At 40.8% G+C, this 15,981-nt stretch overlaps 1 protein-coding gene across 1 annotated transcript; it reads left to right on the top strand.

The window, feature by feature from the left end:
* The first annotated feature begins 496 nt into the window (after positions 1-496).
* On the top strand, positions 497-10,224 carry LOC104525765 (acyl-CoA (8-3)-desaturase). Its single transcript, XM_010169016.1, has 12 exons — positions 497-733; positions 3,420-3,530; positions 4,021-4,218; positions 4,606-4,707; positions 4,877-5,005; positions 5,808-5,868; positions 6,635-6,711; positions 7,518-7,615; positions 8,265-8,361; positions 9,070-9,149; positions 9,864-9,989; positions 10,173-10,224. The coding sequence occupies exons 1-12, from the start codon at positions 497-499 to the stop codon at positions 10,222-10,224; spliced, it is 1,368 nt and encodes a 455-aa protein (XP_010167318.1).
* The last annotated feature ends 5,757 nt before the right edge of the window (positions 10,225-15,981 follow it).

The following is a 15,981-nucleotide window of genomic DNA, read 5'->3' as shown; positions in this document are numbered from 1 at the left end:
TGGGGCTGGAGGAGTGGGAGGGAGGAAGGAAGGAAAAGAAAGAAAGAGGGAAGAAGGGAAAGAAGGAAAGGAAATACAGAAAGAGGGAAGAAAAGGAAGGAAGGGAAGGAAAGACAGAAGTAGGGAAGGAAGGAAAGAAAAAACGGAAAGAGGGAAGGAAGGAAGGAAGGAAGGAAGGAAGGAAGGAAGGAAGGAAGGAAGGAAGGAAGGAAGGAAAGGAAAAACAGAAAGAGGGAAGGAAGAGAAGGAAAGACACAAGTAGGGAAGGAAGGAAGGAAGGAAGGAAGGAAGGAAGAAAAAACAGAAAGAGGGGAGGAAGGAAAAGAAAGAAAGGGAAGGAAGGAAGCAAGCAAGGAAAGGAAAGAAAGAAAGAGAAGAGAAGGAAGGAAGGAAAAGAAAGAGAGAAGGAGGGAAGAAAGGAAAATAAAGAAAGAGGGAAGGAGGGAAGGAAGGAAAGAAAAGAGAAAGAAGGAAAGAAGGAAGGAAGGAAGGACGGATGGCACTGCTGCAGGGGGCTGGGGAGGTGCGTGAGGAGCTGGCCAGGGACCCCGCTGTGGGCCGGGCACTGCAGCGCTTCACCTGGGAGGAGATCGGTCAGCGGAACGGGCGGGGGCCGCCGCCGCAGGAGCGGTGGTTGGTGATCGAGAGGAAGGTGTACGACATCAGCCACTTCTGCCGGAGACACCCGGGAGGTTCCCGGGTCATCAGCCACTACGCCGGGCAGGACGCCACGGTGAGCAGTGGGGTGATGGGGAACAGGGTTGGTGGGGAGATGCTGGCTTTGAGATGCAGGGCGGAGGAGGCTGGTACCCAGCGAGCATCATGCAGGGAGAGCTTGGGAGGTGACTTTGGTTGGAATTGATGGGGCTTGAGGGTATGGAGCAGGGTCGGGGGTATGTTATGTCACTGCTCTGTGCAAACTTCCCAGGGTCATGTTATGGAAAGAGGCAAATGAAGAGGCTTAGCCCGTGGGGCAACCAGACCATAACTGTTTATCCAGCTAAAGTCCTTGGGATTACTCTTATCTCCCTCCTGATCTTGCTTTTGCAGCTACTGTGAACTGCAGTGATTGCTTACAGCCAGGGTGAGGTGGGGAAGCTGCCACAAGCCCTGTGGCAACAACAATAGCTGCTTCCAGAAACATACCTTTAGGAAAGGTATCCCTCTTAAATGCCACCTGGCACAACTTGGAGGGAAGGCAAAGTCAATGTGCTTTCCCAAGCTGTCTTCCAGAAAAATCATAGAATCACTTAGGTTGGAAAGAACCTTTAAGATCATTGAGTCCAACCATAACCTAACACTGCCAAGTCCACCTCTAAACCATGTCCCTGAGAGCCACATCTACACGTCTTCTAAATCCTTCCAGGGATGGGGACTCCATCGCTTCCCTGGGCAGCCTGTTCCAATGCTTGACAACAGTATGAATTCAATAGGCTTTTTAGTTAGCCAAAAAGAAGTGAAAGAAGCATTTATTAAGAAAATCCGTAAGACTTTAGTGAAGTCTGTGCATCTCAGAATAGGTCAATTGCTTAATCTTTTGGATGCATATTATGAAAAATTAAAAAACAATCTTAATTTGGCTGGAAGATTGTACCAAGAGCATATAGCCCTGAAAGATGATAACTTAGGAGAGGATGAAAAACATGGAAGGCTCTCAGTAAGAAAAGAAACCTGAGGAATGGAAAAATGATTGTGATTAATGCCACAATATTTGTAAGGGTGACATGGCACAAAACTGTGAAGAGGAGTCCTTTTATTGCAGCTTTTTGTCATGGTGATTCCTCACAAAGGACAGAAGAACAGAGTTAAGGAGTGAGGTGACTTAGAAAACAGGAGCAACAACCTGGAGACTGGAATTTTTGCCTGAATTTGAAAAAATTTGGTTGAATTTTGGAGACTGTAAAAACACCTGGTGTTGCAGCATCATGAAATAACCAGGCACTTGCAGCAGATTATTTTGCAGAGAAACTGCTTGCTGATTTTTGGATTCATCAGTGACAGTGATTCCAGGCACTGTATCTACACTCACCATGTGTTACATACGTGCCTCAGCGATAGTCATGCAGTTGCTGAAGCCCCTGTCAATTTGGAATAGGGGACAGAAATGCTGCAGCAGTTTGCTCACAGTAGCTGAAGAACTTCATTTTCTCACAAAACCATTCTTAAGAGACATTTGCCCAGAGTAGCTCTAGGGCTGGGATGCAGGAAAGGACTGATTCTGGCCTGTCTAGAATGACTCAATTGAATCAGATGAAAGATGGCACAAAAGCACATCAGTTGGATTTGTTTGGATGTACAAAAGCAATTTTCCATGGTGAGAGAATCTTCAGGGAACGTTCCTTTCCTACAGGCTGAATTCACAGCTCAGCTCAGTCTCAGCTGTGGCACATCCAAGCGTGTGCTCCTGTTTCTTCAGGGCTCCAACTGTCCTTTTCATGCTCTGTCACTGCAGTTGTCTCCTCCTCATCCTGTTCTTTCTGTCCCCAGCCCTTCCTAGAGCTATCACACCATTGCTTTTTCATCCGCATGTCTTTAAGAGAGATCAGTAACACCTAACCAGTCCTGTGCACATGAATTGTGTCCTTGTCTTTCCTTCTACATACCTCCCAAGTACTAGAGAAAACAGTTCTCTCCATCACTTGCTCCTGGATGAAATGCTTCCTGTCTTAGTTAATTTAGGAGTGGAGTTCTCTGCCCAGAGTTGGCTGGTGTATTGTTCTGATTCCTCTCCTAAAGTAGGCTTCTCATTGCTGTCACCTATCCTTCTCCTCCAGAACTTCTATTACTTCTTGCAGTTTGGTTTCCTGTAATTATGTATCCTTAACATAACAGAAATCTTGATTTTCTTGCAAGGTGACTTTGGGGAAAGTAAGACTGCAGCTGAAGGATTTCTGAAAGGTTAAAATCCTGACTGAGTGGGAATAAGAGGAACCACATTTTTCTTCTAAGCTGTCAGTTTAAAGGGCAATTTTCTCTTTTGACGAATTGCACAACAAAGAGGATTACAGTCTGCTGATAAGAAAGATCTTTTGGCACCTGGATGTCCAGGGAGATGGAAAAGTCACTAATACTGGGATGGGAAGAGGGGGAAGAAGAAAGGGAAGGGAACTAGACTCTGCTTTAGGCATAACATGGAGATTCATTCAATTTTGTATAATGGAGCTTGCATACCTGTAGGAATTGCAGGGGGGGGAAGTCAGATCTCTTCCATTTGCCAGTTGAAATAAGATCTTACTTAAGAAGAGCACAGGATAAACACGAGGAGAAAAAGGTTGACAAGAGCTTGAGGAGACAGAAAAGTGAACCAGCCATCTTTGCCATTGTGGTTCCTCCACAGTGAATGTCTCACTGTGCACAACAGAGGTTGGTACCATAGTTTGTGTTTTCTTACCTCTTCCTTTACCCTTGTGTGTTTGCAGGATGCCTTTGTAGCATTCCATGTTGACAAGGTGATGGTGAGCAAGTACTTGAAGTCATTGCAGATTGGGGAGCTGGCACCAGATCAACCCAATATTGAGCCCACTAAAAATGTAAGTCTAGCCTCATAAATCAGATCAAAGACAGATTAAAGGGAAATATAGATGTACAACAATCTACTGGAGCTGTTGGCAGAAGAGGAATAATTTCATCCAAAGGGTTTACCACAAGATGGCATGCTACACTCATGCACACACCGTACAGCTTCCACTAGACACAACTTCCATCTGAGCCCTATGCTACCTGCGAAGAAGATGATGTAAGAAGCATCAAAGATAAAGTCTTAGGGGTTGGGGGTACAGACATCGATTGTGCTCTGTGATGGCTGCTGCTTGCTCCTCTGCTCTGTGAACCTCTGTAGGCAAAGACACAGAGAAGCTGTAGGAGAGCAAGGATGAAGTTTACTAACATGCAAGCCCAGCTCTTGCCCATTTGGCCAGATCCTCTGCTCTTCCTTTCCTCCATTAAAGTGGTCGTTGGCTTTTGAAGCTGCAGTGCTACACTCCAGAAACAGAGAATGTGTAACGCTGGTGCTTCCCACAGAAAGTGCTGGTGAAAGACTTCCGTGAACTGCGTGCTACTGTGGAGAAAATGGGACTTCTGAAGCCAAATCAACTCTTCTTCTTCCTGCACCTTGCTCACATCCTCCTGTTGGATGCTGCTGCTTGGCTCATTCTCTTCTACTTTGGGACATCCTTACTGCCCTTCATTGTCTCCCTGGTGGTGCTGACCATTTCCCAGGTAAGCAACCAAGCCCACAGCACATACACATGGACTTGCATCAACTGTCATACACGTAATACCATTGCAGTTTTGTAGTCCTCCACGTCCTTACTTGGCACCGTTCTCCTTTGTCATAAGAAAACAACCACTGTATGGCATGTGTTTACAGATGTAAAGAAGAATGTGGGGAGCTCCTACTAAACCTAGTGTGGGATTCTTTCAGCAAGATATATTCTAGGGGAACCCTCAAGATATCGGGATTTCATAGTTCCTTTCTGATTGTGACTTTGGAGCACTGTCCAAGAAATAAAAATTGATATTTAAAAGCAGATGATGGGTTTGGCACTGTACTGGTCTCGATTCCTCCTCTTCTTCCCTTCCAATGTTTACTTTTTCCTCTTCCAGATCCAGGCTTCATGGTTACAACATGATTTAGGACATCTTTCAGTATTCAGGGAGACCAAGTGGAACCACTTGCTGCATAAATTTGTGATGTGCCATTTAGTAGTAAGTACCTGACCCTGGAAAAACTTCTTAGATGGTTTTCCTGTAAAAGTGTGTGTTCTGAAGACTCTGTGGAGGATGGTGTGCTTGGCTTTGGGTGAAGGAAGGGCACTGGAGAGAATCTGGCTCTGAAAGAATTGTACTTTTCATACTTTGTTCTTCACTAAAACAGGGAGCATCAGCCAAATGGTGGACTCTTCTGCACTCCCAGCACCACGCCAAACCCAACTGCTTCCAGAAAGATCCTGATGTTGATATGCACCCTTTCTTGTTTACTTTGGGGAAGAAATTATCTGTGGAGGTCAGTGCATGTGGGTGTGAGTGTGTATGTGCTTATGTACCAAGAACTGGGAAGAACACCCTAGGAAAAAAAAAAAGCACATTGTGCCATAAAGATCTAAAACTACAACGTGATGATAGTTTCTGAAAACAGATTGCTTTCATCTGTGTCTACTTTCTTCAGCCTTTGTAAGCAGGTCAAAGTTCACATTAAGTTCCTTTAAATATTTCTTGAACTGTTGACCAGTAGCTGTAAATAAATTAGAGATGATGTACATGTGCCATAAATAGGGTGGCAAATCTGTCAGCAAAAAGTCTATTAATGGTTATTAATGGAGATAAAATACATGAGACTATTTTTGACCAATGATATAACTTAGCCTTGAAATATCTAATATTGCACCAAATAAATTATGAATGTGGTAAGAACACCAAAAGATGGCAATTCAACATTTAAAATTCACTTCTATTTACCCACAAAATTATTTTTATCATGAACTATTTTTCAGAAATCACTTATTTATTTTATTATTCCCATAATGGAGAAAAATCACATGCCTCCTCAAAGGTTTCTCTCTGAAGGACTTTACAAAGGTGTAAGACATTAAAGCCTTATGTTAATGGAATAAGGATTTATAGAAATTTATATTATGTATGTAAACTAATAGGACAGGTACACATGAGGGAGACAGTAGGAATGAGGGTTGTGGGAAGTGTGCAAGAAGAGTGTTGTCTTGGGAAGAAAGAATGGAAAACAGCAATTTACCTGTGCAGATTTCTAAGTTTCCACATAGTATTTTTTTTATTTCTGATTCTTTTCACAGCTTGGGATCAAAAAGAAAAAATACATGCCATACAATCACCAACACAAGTACTTCTTCATCAGTGAGTATCTCCATTCTCCTGCAATACCATGAGAGGTACTAATGGGCCTTGTAGATCTGACTTTTGACCTGTAGGACTTGAGCAGAACTAAGGTTAGCTCCTCTGCTAAGGAGCATCAAAGAACACAATAATAAGTTTGTATCTAATTTTTGTAGGGGTTGAAGATCTGACAGGGTAAAACCCCAAGTAACCTGGTCTGATCTCAGAGCTGATGTTGCTCTGAGATCCTGAGGTTGGTTCTTTCAAGCCTGAATTATCATACGATCCCATGTGAGATCAGGTTTCTGTGCCCTTCTTGACTTGAAACTCTCAAACCAAATAAATATATTTCTAATCAAATGGTTTAAATTGTTTCCAAGCTACAAAAAGTAATGGGGTATATTCATCCCAGGTCATCTTAAAACTGCACAGCTTTGCAAAAATAAGTCTATATCTATTTGGACAGAAGAAATGGAAGATAATACCACCTGTGTTGGCAGGTGACATAAGCAGTAGGAGGCTGTCCTGCTGAAGAGCAGGAACTGTCCTCAATCAAGCTTCAGGGAGCTTCTTGTCTTACCTTTGCTTCACCTCTTGAGGCCAGCAGGCTCCCAGGTTGCTTACTGTTTGTCTGTGTTGCTGCATGCTGATATCATCCAGAAAACTTGGTGGCCCTAAAACTTTTCAGAATGTTCTCCACGTTGAGTAGCTGTTCAGGGATCTTTTGGTTTGATTATCTGTCATTTGGTCCATGACCTTCCCAGTGATAATGAATTCTCCCTTACAGCTCTTCCTCCGCTCCTGTTTCCCACCTACTTCCACTGTCACACATTTTACATTGCATACACAAAAAGGTATTGGGTGGTAAGTATTGCTCCTTGTACAACCAAGAAGAGGTCAGTTGTGGGCCTTCAACCTTTGGTCTGACCATGGAAGCAGCTTCTGCCCAGAGCTCAGTCCCTGCTGTGTGACACTTCATGCCATTCAGTTAAGCCTAATAGGACAGTCAGGTTGATGCAGTAATTTTGGTGGCTCTGCACACTTTCTGCTAAACCCATTATGTTCTCCAGCTCGATGATAAAGGCCTGAAAACAAGCAACAAGCTGTTTAGCTTGTACTGCTCTACCTCATTGGTGGAACCACGGAGTGTACTGTCTCCTTTGGTTTGGGAAGCAAATTGGAAGGTCCATAGTGGTCAAGAACGGGAGGATGTAGATTTATAGGAACCATTGTCCTTGATTTGTTAGGCAGCCTGAATTAACGCTTCATCCTTTCTCCTTTTGCACGTGTTATGCATGCAAAAGGGGGGGACAGAGCACCTTCCAGCCAAAATGAGATCTTTGGTCTAGTATTTATTCACTGTGGAGTCTCGGGCAATGATCTGATACAAGTATTGAACTCATGTTTCTGATTGCATAGTCATTGCTAACATATCCATCTACTTACTAGGCGTGAATGCTCAGATTTAGCTCTGCTATAGAAAGCTGGGAAAAAAGTATTATTACCTTGTGTTAATTTGGATTGGTCCAGATGATTCAGTTCAGAAAAAAAACCCTGTAAAAGCTGAATACAGATTGTTCTCTTGTACATATAACATGAAACTTAGAAAAAAAAGTAAGCAAATGTAATTTATAATGATTTTCTTTTCTTGTTGTCTCTGGTTTTGGTAGGACTTGGCCTGGATGTTGACCTTCTATATCAGATTCTTTTTTACTTATGGATCATTATTAGAAATAAAGAGTCTCCTGGCATATTATTTTATATTCAGGTGATATCTCTTTAGAAGGTTCTTCAGCCTTCTTTTACATATTCTTTCCATCTGTGCCTGCCTGCCTTTGCTTATCTTTCCATGTTCTCCTTTACCTTCTCACTTTTTGCTTAGTTTTTTAATTCTGTAAAGATAAACTAACTCTTCTCCTTAATCAGTAGTTCAAGTTTTACGTTACCTCATTGCCTCTAGCCAAGTGCTGACCCAACTGAGAAACACTTACCTTGCATAACACGCAGTGCTTTGGGTGGTGGGTCTGCTGCTCACTAGAGAAAGAGAAGAACATTTAACAGAGAGAGTTTAGCCTGGGCTTGCAAATGCCCAAGCATTATCCAGCAGCATTGGCTTGAATGGAAAATACATCTTCCACTTGGATCATTTTACTGATTCTAACCAGTTCAGTCCTTGGCTACAGGTAAAACAAGATGAATACCAGGCTATATTAGTTCCATAACAAAACATATTAAATAATCATGATTTTCATAGGGAACTATGAAATTTCCAGGTTGTGAAAGTTCTTCCAGGTGCTGGATTAGCAAGGCTGGTGTTCAGCCATGTGTTTGTAACTCTGGATATGTTGTTATTTCAATGGCTCATCATTGACTTGCTCACCTGTTACTGAATTCTGGCCTCTTGTCTGATTGCACAGGATGCTGGAGAGCAGCTGGTTTGTCTGGGTTTCACAGATGAACCATATCCCCATGGATATTTACTATGACAAGAATTTGGACTGGGTGTCTACTCAGGTAAAATATTTTCAGTTGTTAAGAATCGTGGCCATACAGGTACAAATTCCAATCATAAGACAAGCAAATCCTCTGCTGCATTAAGGGTGAAAACCCGTTGGTAACTGGGAAGGGAAGACTAGTAGGATAAGAGGATTCAGCTACGGTGACAGTAAAGGAGAACAGTGAGAACATGTTCCTGGGCAATTTAAAATCAAAGCTAGGTCCCAGCTCTATTTCCTAAACATACTCACCTCCCCACTTACTGCATCTTTCTGTCTTAGACCTTTTCTCCTTGTGCTGAAACAGAAGTTTGTGTCCTGCTCTTGCTCAGCAATTTCACACCAGTAGAATGCCAGTGTCATGTCCCCTCTTTGCAGAGAGACTTGAATTAGAGTCCAGCAGTAAAGTCTGACCATCACAGAACCACCCTGCCATCTCTGCTTTTTCTGCAGACGTAGGTTTGAGAAGACCCAGGAGGAATTTTTTGTTCACGTGCATTCATAGGAGCACAGAGCCAACTCCTGGTTTTACCATGGTCCATGTTAGCCAGTCTATGTACCTCTGCTGGTCTGAAGGAGGATTATGATCTCTGGCTTGAGGTAGCTCAGTTGAGGTTAAAAGAAAACAATTGGAGATAGTAGCACAGCAGACTGCGCTCTTGAGACAAATGAGAAAGGCTGCAGCCACCCATCTGTGCTGCCTTTGCTTTCCTTTCCCCTTCTCTAGCTCCAGGCAACATGCAATGTTGAGCAGTCTCCGTTCAATGACTGGTTTACTGGACATCTGAACTTCCAGATTGAACACCAGTGAGTACGCACCCCGAGAAAGAATTTTCTCCTGAAAAATATTATTTTCTTAACTTTTTTCCCCCCATATTCTTCTTTGCTCTGAATTCTACAAATACTTGTGGGGCACCAACGAATTTGTCTTTAAAAGACTCAAAACCTTAAAGAGAATCATGATGTAATTCAAAACCTTCCCTGGACCCAGAGGAAGGTGAGAATGACTAGTTTAAATTGAACATGGGCAGGATCTATGAAACCAGACAGACAGCAACAGGGTCTATCCAAAGTAGGAGCTCATAGGTATTAGTGAAAATCCCTGTTTATAGTTGGACACAGTAGTTCAAACCCACCTGTACTGATAACTTATGCTATTACTTTAGAGACTGAGATATACAGCTGGAGGATGGGTCCATCCCCTTTTCTGTGTCATGGAGATGGTTGCTTCTGGAGAAAGAAGTAGTTTCATCCAGTTTATGGCATCACTTAATTTGGAGGAATGCTGCATCAGAGATGCTAGAGACAACTGTGGGAAATGAGAGCGAGGGAAAAGCAGGGAAGTCTTAAGAAATACTTGTGCTAAAAGCACACCAAGGGGAAAGAAAAGCCAGGAGCAGCTGAAGACCCTACTCAGTGTGAGCTGGGTGATTCCTGGGAAGTAATAATGAACGTGAACACGTGAAAGGTAGTATTTCTTATGGGGCATTGGAAGAGAATTTGTCTGTCTTCTGTTTACAGCCTATTCCCCACAATGCCAAGACACAACTACTGGAAGGTGGCTCCTCTGGTGAAGTCCTTGTGTGCCAAACACGGCATCGAGTACCAATGTAAACCGTTGCTCATGGCTTTTGCAGACATTGTGCAGTAAGTAACACACTGGCAAAACATTGCAGAAGGATGTAGAAGAGACTGGAAGCCTAAGAACAAGAGTTGTCATGTTCTCTTACATGAGAGACGAGAAGCCCTCATTTCCCTCGTCCCCACCAACACTTTCCTAAGCAACCCTACATAATGCAGCCTCTTGTGTTCTCTCTCTCTCTTTCTCAGCTCTCTGAAGAATTCAGGAGAGCTCTGGCTTGATGCCTACCTACATAAATAAGAAGACAAGACTCGATGGCACTGTTCACAGCCTGCCACCTCTTGGCACTCCCAGCAAGCTGAGGAGCAGGGACCACAAGGGACTCCATGGCAGAAAAAAATGGATGAGAACTGAATGATATGATTACAATAGATATGAAGTTACCTGAATTTTACTTCTGGTCTTTCCTTTCTTTTCCATGAAAGCGATGGGGTTAATAAATGGAGATCTTACCTGGTAAAATGATACAAGAAAGCCTCTGATTAGATAATAAATGGACTTTATATTGTTTGTGCAATGATTGTCTGAATTATACATGCCATGCTCAACACTAACTTTTACTTAAAAACCTTTAACCCAGTACAATCAGCCAGAACATGTAAGAGATTTGTTATTAAACCATTTTCTGCCCTGGAAAATGTGCAATTATCTTTAGAGGTTAACAGCACAAAGTACAATGCCCAAACCACAGGAGTAAAAGAACCAATTCCTGAAAACTCTGTGGGAGAATTAAGGAGGGAAGCAGGACTCTGAATGCTATCAGTTATTCACAAATATATTTCCAGTATTTTAAAAAGCCTTTAAAAATTATTTTAAATAGTCTTTTAAAGTAATTTCTTTGGGTAGACAAGATGCCTGATTTTGAAGACCAGCATTTAATTTTGGACCTTTGACACAATCAGGCTTCTAGTGCAATTTGCAGTCAGGATCCCTGTAAATCAAGAAGCAATTAAGAAAAAGAACAAATGAGGAAAGGTGTGCAAGAAGGTCGAGCAAGATTGATAATGAAGGGCTGTGGATAAATGTGGAATAAAGCCTTAGTGATATGGATCAATACCACAGCAAACAGGAGTCACCAAATTTTCCCCAGCTATCTTCAAACTATCTGATCAGTATGGCAGGTAACACAGGTTTAGATGAAAGGCTGCCTGTCTTACCTCAGCAAAACATTTAATAGCTTGGTGAGATTTTACAAAGAAGATATCACTAAGAGAGCAAAAGGACAGGTATACAAATTAGTTATATAAACCAACAGCAAAGCATTAAAAAAACTACTCTTGTGTAAAGAAGTTAAGGTACATGAGAACAAGAGTAGAAGTGAAATTAACATCACCACTAGAGTATCTTCTCTAAATGTCAAGAATGATGGAAGTAATACTAAATATTAACTGACACATTTCAAAATACAGCCTTTATTCCCCCAACTCTGAAATGTAAATTATCTTCTTTTCTAATGGTTATATCTTGAAACTGGAAGTCCAGGACAGATGGTTTGGAAAGTTTGAATTTAAAATGAAGTATTTTTTCTGAGAAATTCTCTCTGAAAAAGGGTATGTTTTAAGAAATAGGTTGTGTGATGAATTTCATTTTATATATGGCACCTCATATTCATAGCTAGAGAATAATAATAAGAATAAATGAAATAAGCACATTCAGTATCTTCTGTGTTATAAAGCTGAATGGTAAATAATAAGAACCTTAATCTTTAAACAAAAAGCTGTATCTGTTTAAAGGCTGACAGATCTTAGCCAAACTTTTTATAGTATAATGACATTGTTTATTTTATGGAAGCGTTGAAACTATTCCTCATCCTGCAGTCTCCACAAACGTGTACAGATACACCTATCAGATTCCTAACTTCACTTAAAAAAAGCTTGTGACTCGTTTTAAATCTAAAGGCAGCATCAGGAAAAAGCATTGAGTGTCAAAAGCACCTCGGACTCTGCACACGTGCAGTAAGTAAAGCAGAGAAAACGATTTCTTCATTCTCATTATTCCAGCTTCTCTCCACACACTCAAGAGCACTGTCAGGAACCTGTGGACAATAAGAGAGCAATGATGAGGCAAAGCTACGTCATTTCACCTCCTTTGTATGCGCCAATTTGATTTTTCCCCCTTATCTCAAGCTGCACAAAAAGGAACACCAGACATACTGCCTTGTTTAATTAACAGGAAGATAGAAGAAAAAATGCCAGTGAGGCAAAAACGTTAGCCTTCTGTTAAAGATTACACCTTTAGGCAGAGGAAGTATTGTGTAACCAAGCAGCACTGGTTTGGCCAGCTTGCTTGCCAGGGTCTAGTACCTGCTACTGGAGCAGAGGCGGTTGGGAACAGGTCGTGCAGACCTCTGCTCAGGCAGGGGTCAGCCGTGCGCCTTTTGGGCGGACATTCGCCACAGCAGTCAACAAAAGATGATGTTTGATCAAGCAGGCAACTTAAACTGCCTATTTGCCTTTGATCTGTTATAGCAAGACAATGTTCATGTGAAGAAATAACATGTTTAATTGAGTTGTTTTCTAAAAGTGAGGAGGAACCAAAAAGAAGGCTGGATGGGATCTTTGAGGGTGAAGTAACTGCAGTGGACTGAATAAAGCAAGCTGGTTCAGGTCTCCCAGAGGATGCTGTCTCCTGGACACCCTCATCCTTTCACAGTCTTACATCTCAACAGAGTCCAAGTATAGAAAATGAGGTACCAGCTTCCACAAGACCTCAAGTTCCTCACTTCATCACACACTGTCAATGACAACCCCAGCAGCACCTGTGAGTGAAACCCAAACTTCAAGCTGAAAACTCACCAAGCTACCCCCCAAGGGAAGGCTGCCACAAGGCATTTTACATTTTCATTCTGTTTGGGGAGGTGTTGTAACTGCAACTTAGTCTGTAAACAGTTCTCTCCCATCATCCTTATTCCTCAATGATTCTTACAACGTACATGAAGGTCAAGGAAAGATTCCTGAGACTTAAGTGTAGAAAGTAAGAGAGAGATGACTCTTGCCCAGCTATTTGTTTGTAGAAGAGTCTTTCCACTTGTGTGTCAATGCTGTTGTTGCCAATCTTGAATCAACAATCACTGTGACACAAGGATTTATTGCACTAAAAAAAAAAAATAAATAAAAAATTCAATAAAAGATAACAAGGTTCCCACTATTGGTCAAAGTTTTAAAATGGTGAAATCTGTCAGGAATGAACAAAGAATAAACACTGAAGTTAACAGACATAGAAAATCTATATAAAACATTTTTGTGATTTATCACATGCTATGAAACAGAAAATTAAGTTTTTTCTTCTGACTTGTTCCAATTATAGTTTTACAGTATTTAAATAAAATCATCAGATCCAACTTTAAGTACAGCAACCAAGCAAAACACCTTTTATAATCCTGCAATGATATGAATTAGGTGGATTAAGATCAAGGTGAACATTTCTGAGGTTTTCAAGAAACTATGAAGACATTGTCTGCAAGTTCTTCTGGAAAAAAAAAAACCAAACATCAAAACAACAAAAAAACCTCCAAAACAACCAAAACCACCAAAAGCCCCGCAAAGTAACCAGTGTCTGTTTTGTTTCAAGGTAAAGAGCAATATATCATCATTTAATGAAATAGGTGAAGCTGCAATTTTTAGGCTGCAAATGTCACAATCATATAAGAGTACTAGACCTCCTTAATTCAGCTACTTCACTCTGGTAAGCAGGATGCAAATATATATATATATTTTTTTTTTTTTTTAATTAAAAAAGTACAACTACCAATTTACCAAACTTTAGCGTGTGACCTGAAAATAAATTTCAGCACAGCTCTGAGGGCCTGTTTACTCTCCGACTGCAACACAATTTGATTTCCAACTGCACTGGGGTTGAAGTTTGACTTTGGATGGAACGTCACCTTGACAAAGTTCAGGCTTTTATTACCCAACTGAATCACACGGGCTCTGCACAGCAACCAGGCTGTGGAAGTGGCATTGTCACTAGTGAACTGAGCATCAAGCTACTTCACTTATTATTTTCACACCACTGCCTTATTGTTTAGCCTTGATTAGCTTTCCTAGACAATGTAAAGATGCAACTCTATACAGACTTCTGCAAACATAGGGCTTTTTTGGGAATCTTTTTAAACTTCAGTTAACAGCTTATTATATTAGAAGGTGGGGGGGAGAAATCTGTGGTTTCTTTTTTCCTCTTGGCAGTGAACACATTTTTCATGACTAAGTGTTCAGACATTATTTGAAACTGCCATCTGTGATGTTAAAAGGAGCCCTTAACACAGCTAAAAATATATATATATATTTTTTTTTTAGTAAAGTCCCAAACTATGTGCATCTTTGAGGAAAATTTCCTCATGGCAAACCTTTAGATTAAGCTATTTAAGGCCCCAAAACTAGTATTAATCATGAAGCTTGATAATTCCTTTGAACTGTAGCAACCTGTAAAACAGGTACTTCATCTCCAGTGCACATTTACTACACTTTGAAGTGCTGATCAATAATTACTTTCTTAGCATCAGGAACTCATGCCCACAACTTTAACTGAGTAAGACATTCCTTCACGTTCCTTCTCACCCCATTAACATTTAATTTGCAGGTAAAAATGAAACTAGCTGTCCATGTTAAACACTACTAAAACCTGCACAAGCTCATGTCACAACACCCTCTCCACACGTGGTCAGTAGATGTATTTATCCACCGTTTTGTAAAGGTTACCTCACAATGTACAACAAGGCATGAGGTACACAGTTCCTTACCTGTGAAACAAAAAGTAGAGGGATTTAAGAAAAAAAGTAACTGCAGTTAAGAAAATCAGAACTGAACATTCAGGTGATACAGATGGTAGAATAAATCTCTGTACTGGCAGCTTCTCGAAAGGCTATATGGTAGCTCTAAGACACTTCAAGAGCTACATTTCATCTCTACATACTCTGTTAAACTATTAAGAACTTCACTAAAACTTGAGTGAACAGCAATGAAAAACAAGATAACAATTCTATAAATTGCCACCAAAGCTTTTAGATCAAAAATTAAAGGTTCTTAAGCAAACAGAGGCTTGACATCAACAAAACCCAAAGGGGAGCAGGACAGCAACTTTTTCCCATTCATACAGTGCACACAACCATAGGCACTGCTGTACCACAGTTGTGAGCAGCATTCCCTGTTCTGAAGGCTTAGGAAATTAAAGAGGCCAAATAACTAAGTTCTGAAACAGATATCAATTACCCAGAGCTTCAACAGCTTCTGCATGATCTCCAAAAAACAGATGATGGTATGAATGGCCTAGATTAAAATAAACTATTTGAAAACATTCATAGAGAAAATAGACAGCATGTTGCCAAGAGATTTTTAAATTCAGTTTTATTTCAGAAACAAAGAGGAAGACAATATAATTCATTTAGCAGACACAACCAGAATTAAAGATTAAGTGTTGCTTACTCTTTTCCAAAACTCAGTAAAGACTATGTCCCAGCAAGAAATATTCCCTCCCATTCATGTAGCTCTTTCAGCCCTTAAGTTACCCTGAGGTAAGGGTAAAAATCAGGTAAAAATCCAATTGAATCATAGAATAGAGAAGCCTATCAGTTCATATCATTGTATTGCATCTACATCACACTTAATTGTTCACAAGAGGTTAGTAGATAAATGATTTGGAGAAGTAGCTTTCTACAATTGAACAGCACTTAGTGTCTACTCTTCTTTACCTATCTGCCATCACTTCTTGGAATGCCAATTCACACTTGAATGCCAAATCAAGAAGTTCACCTATTCAAAATACAATTCAAGACAGACTCACGAATGTACCAAATATTGAAAAATAAAAATCTGCTGATTTGAAATTTGTAAAACATTTTCTTGAGTTCAGAGCTAGTAGCTGGGCTCCAAAACCCTTCATATTCATGCTTCTTCCAATCCAAATGCCAACGAGGCAGTATTAGCAGACAAACAAGGACAGCAAATATTTCAAACGATGGGTAATGCTGCGCAACTAGGATCTGAACTAATTACATATACA

This window comes from Antrostomus carolinensis, unplaced genomic scaffold (assembly GCF_000700745.2).
Source record: "Antrostomus carolinensis isolate BGI_N321 unplaced genomic scaffold, ASM70074v2 scaffold10930, whole genome shotgun sequence".
Classification (NCBI taxonomy): Eukaryota; Metazoa; Chordata; class Aves; order Caprimulgiformes; family Caprimulgidae; genus Antrostomus; species Antrostomus carolinensis.
This window is presented reverse-complemented; position numbering and strand designations above follow the sequence as displayed.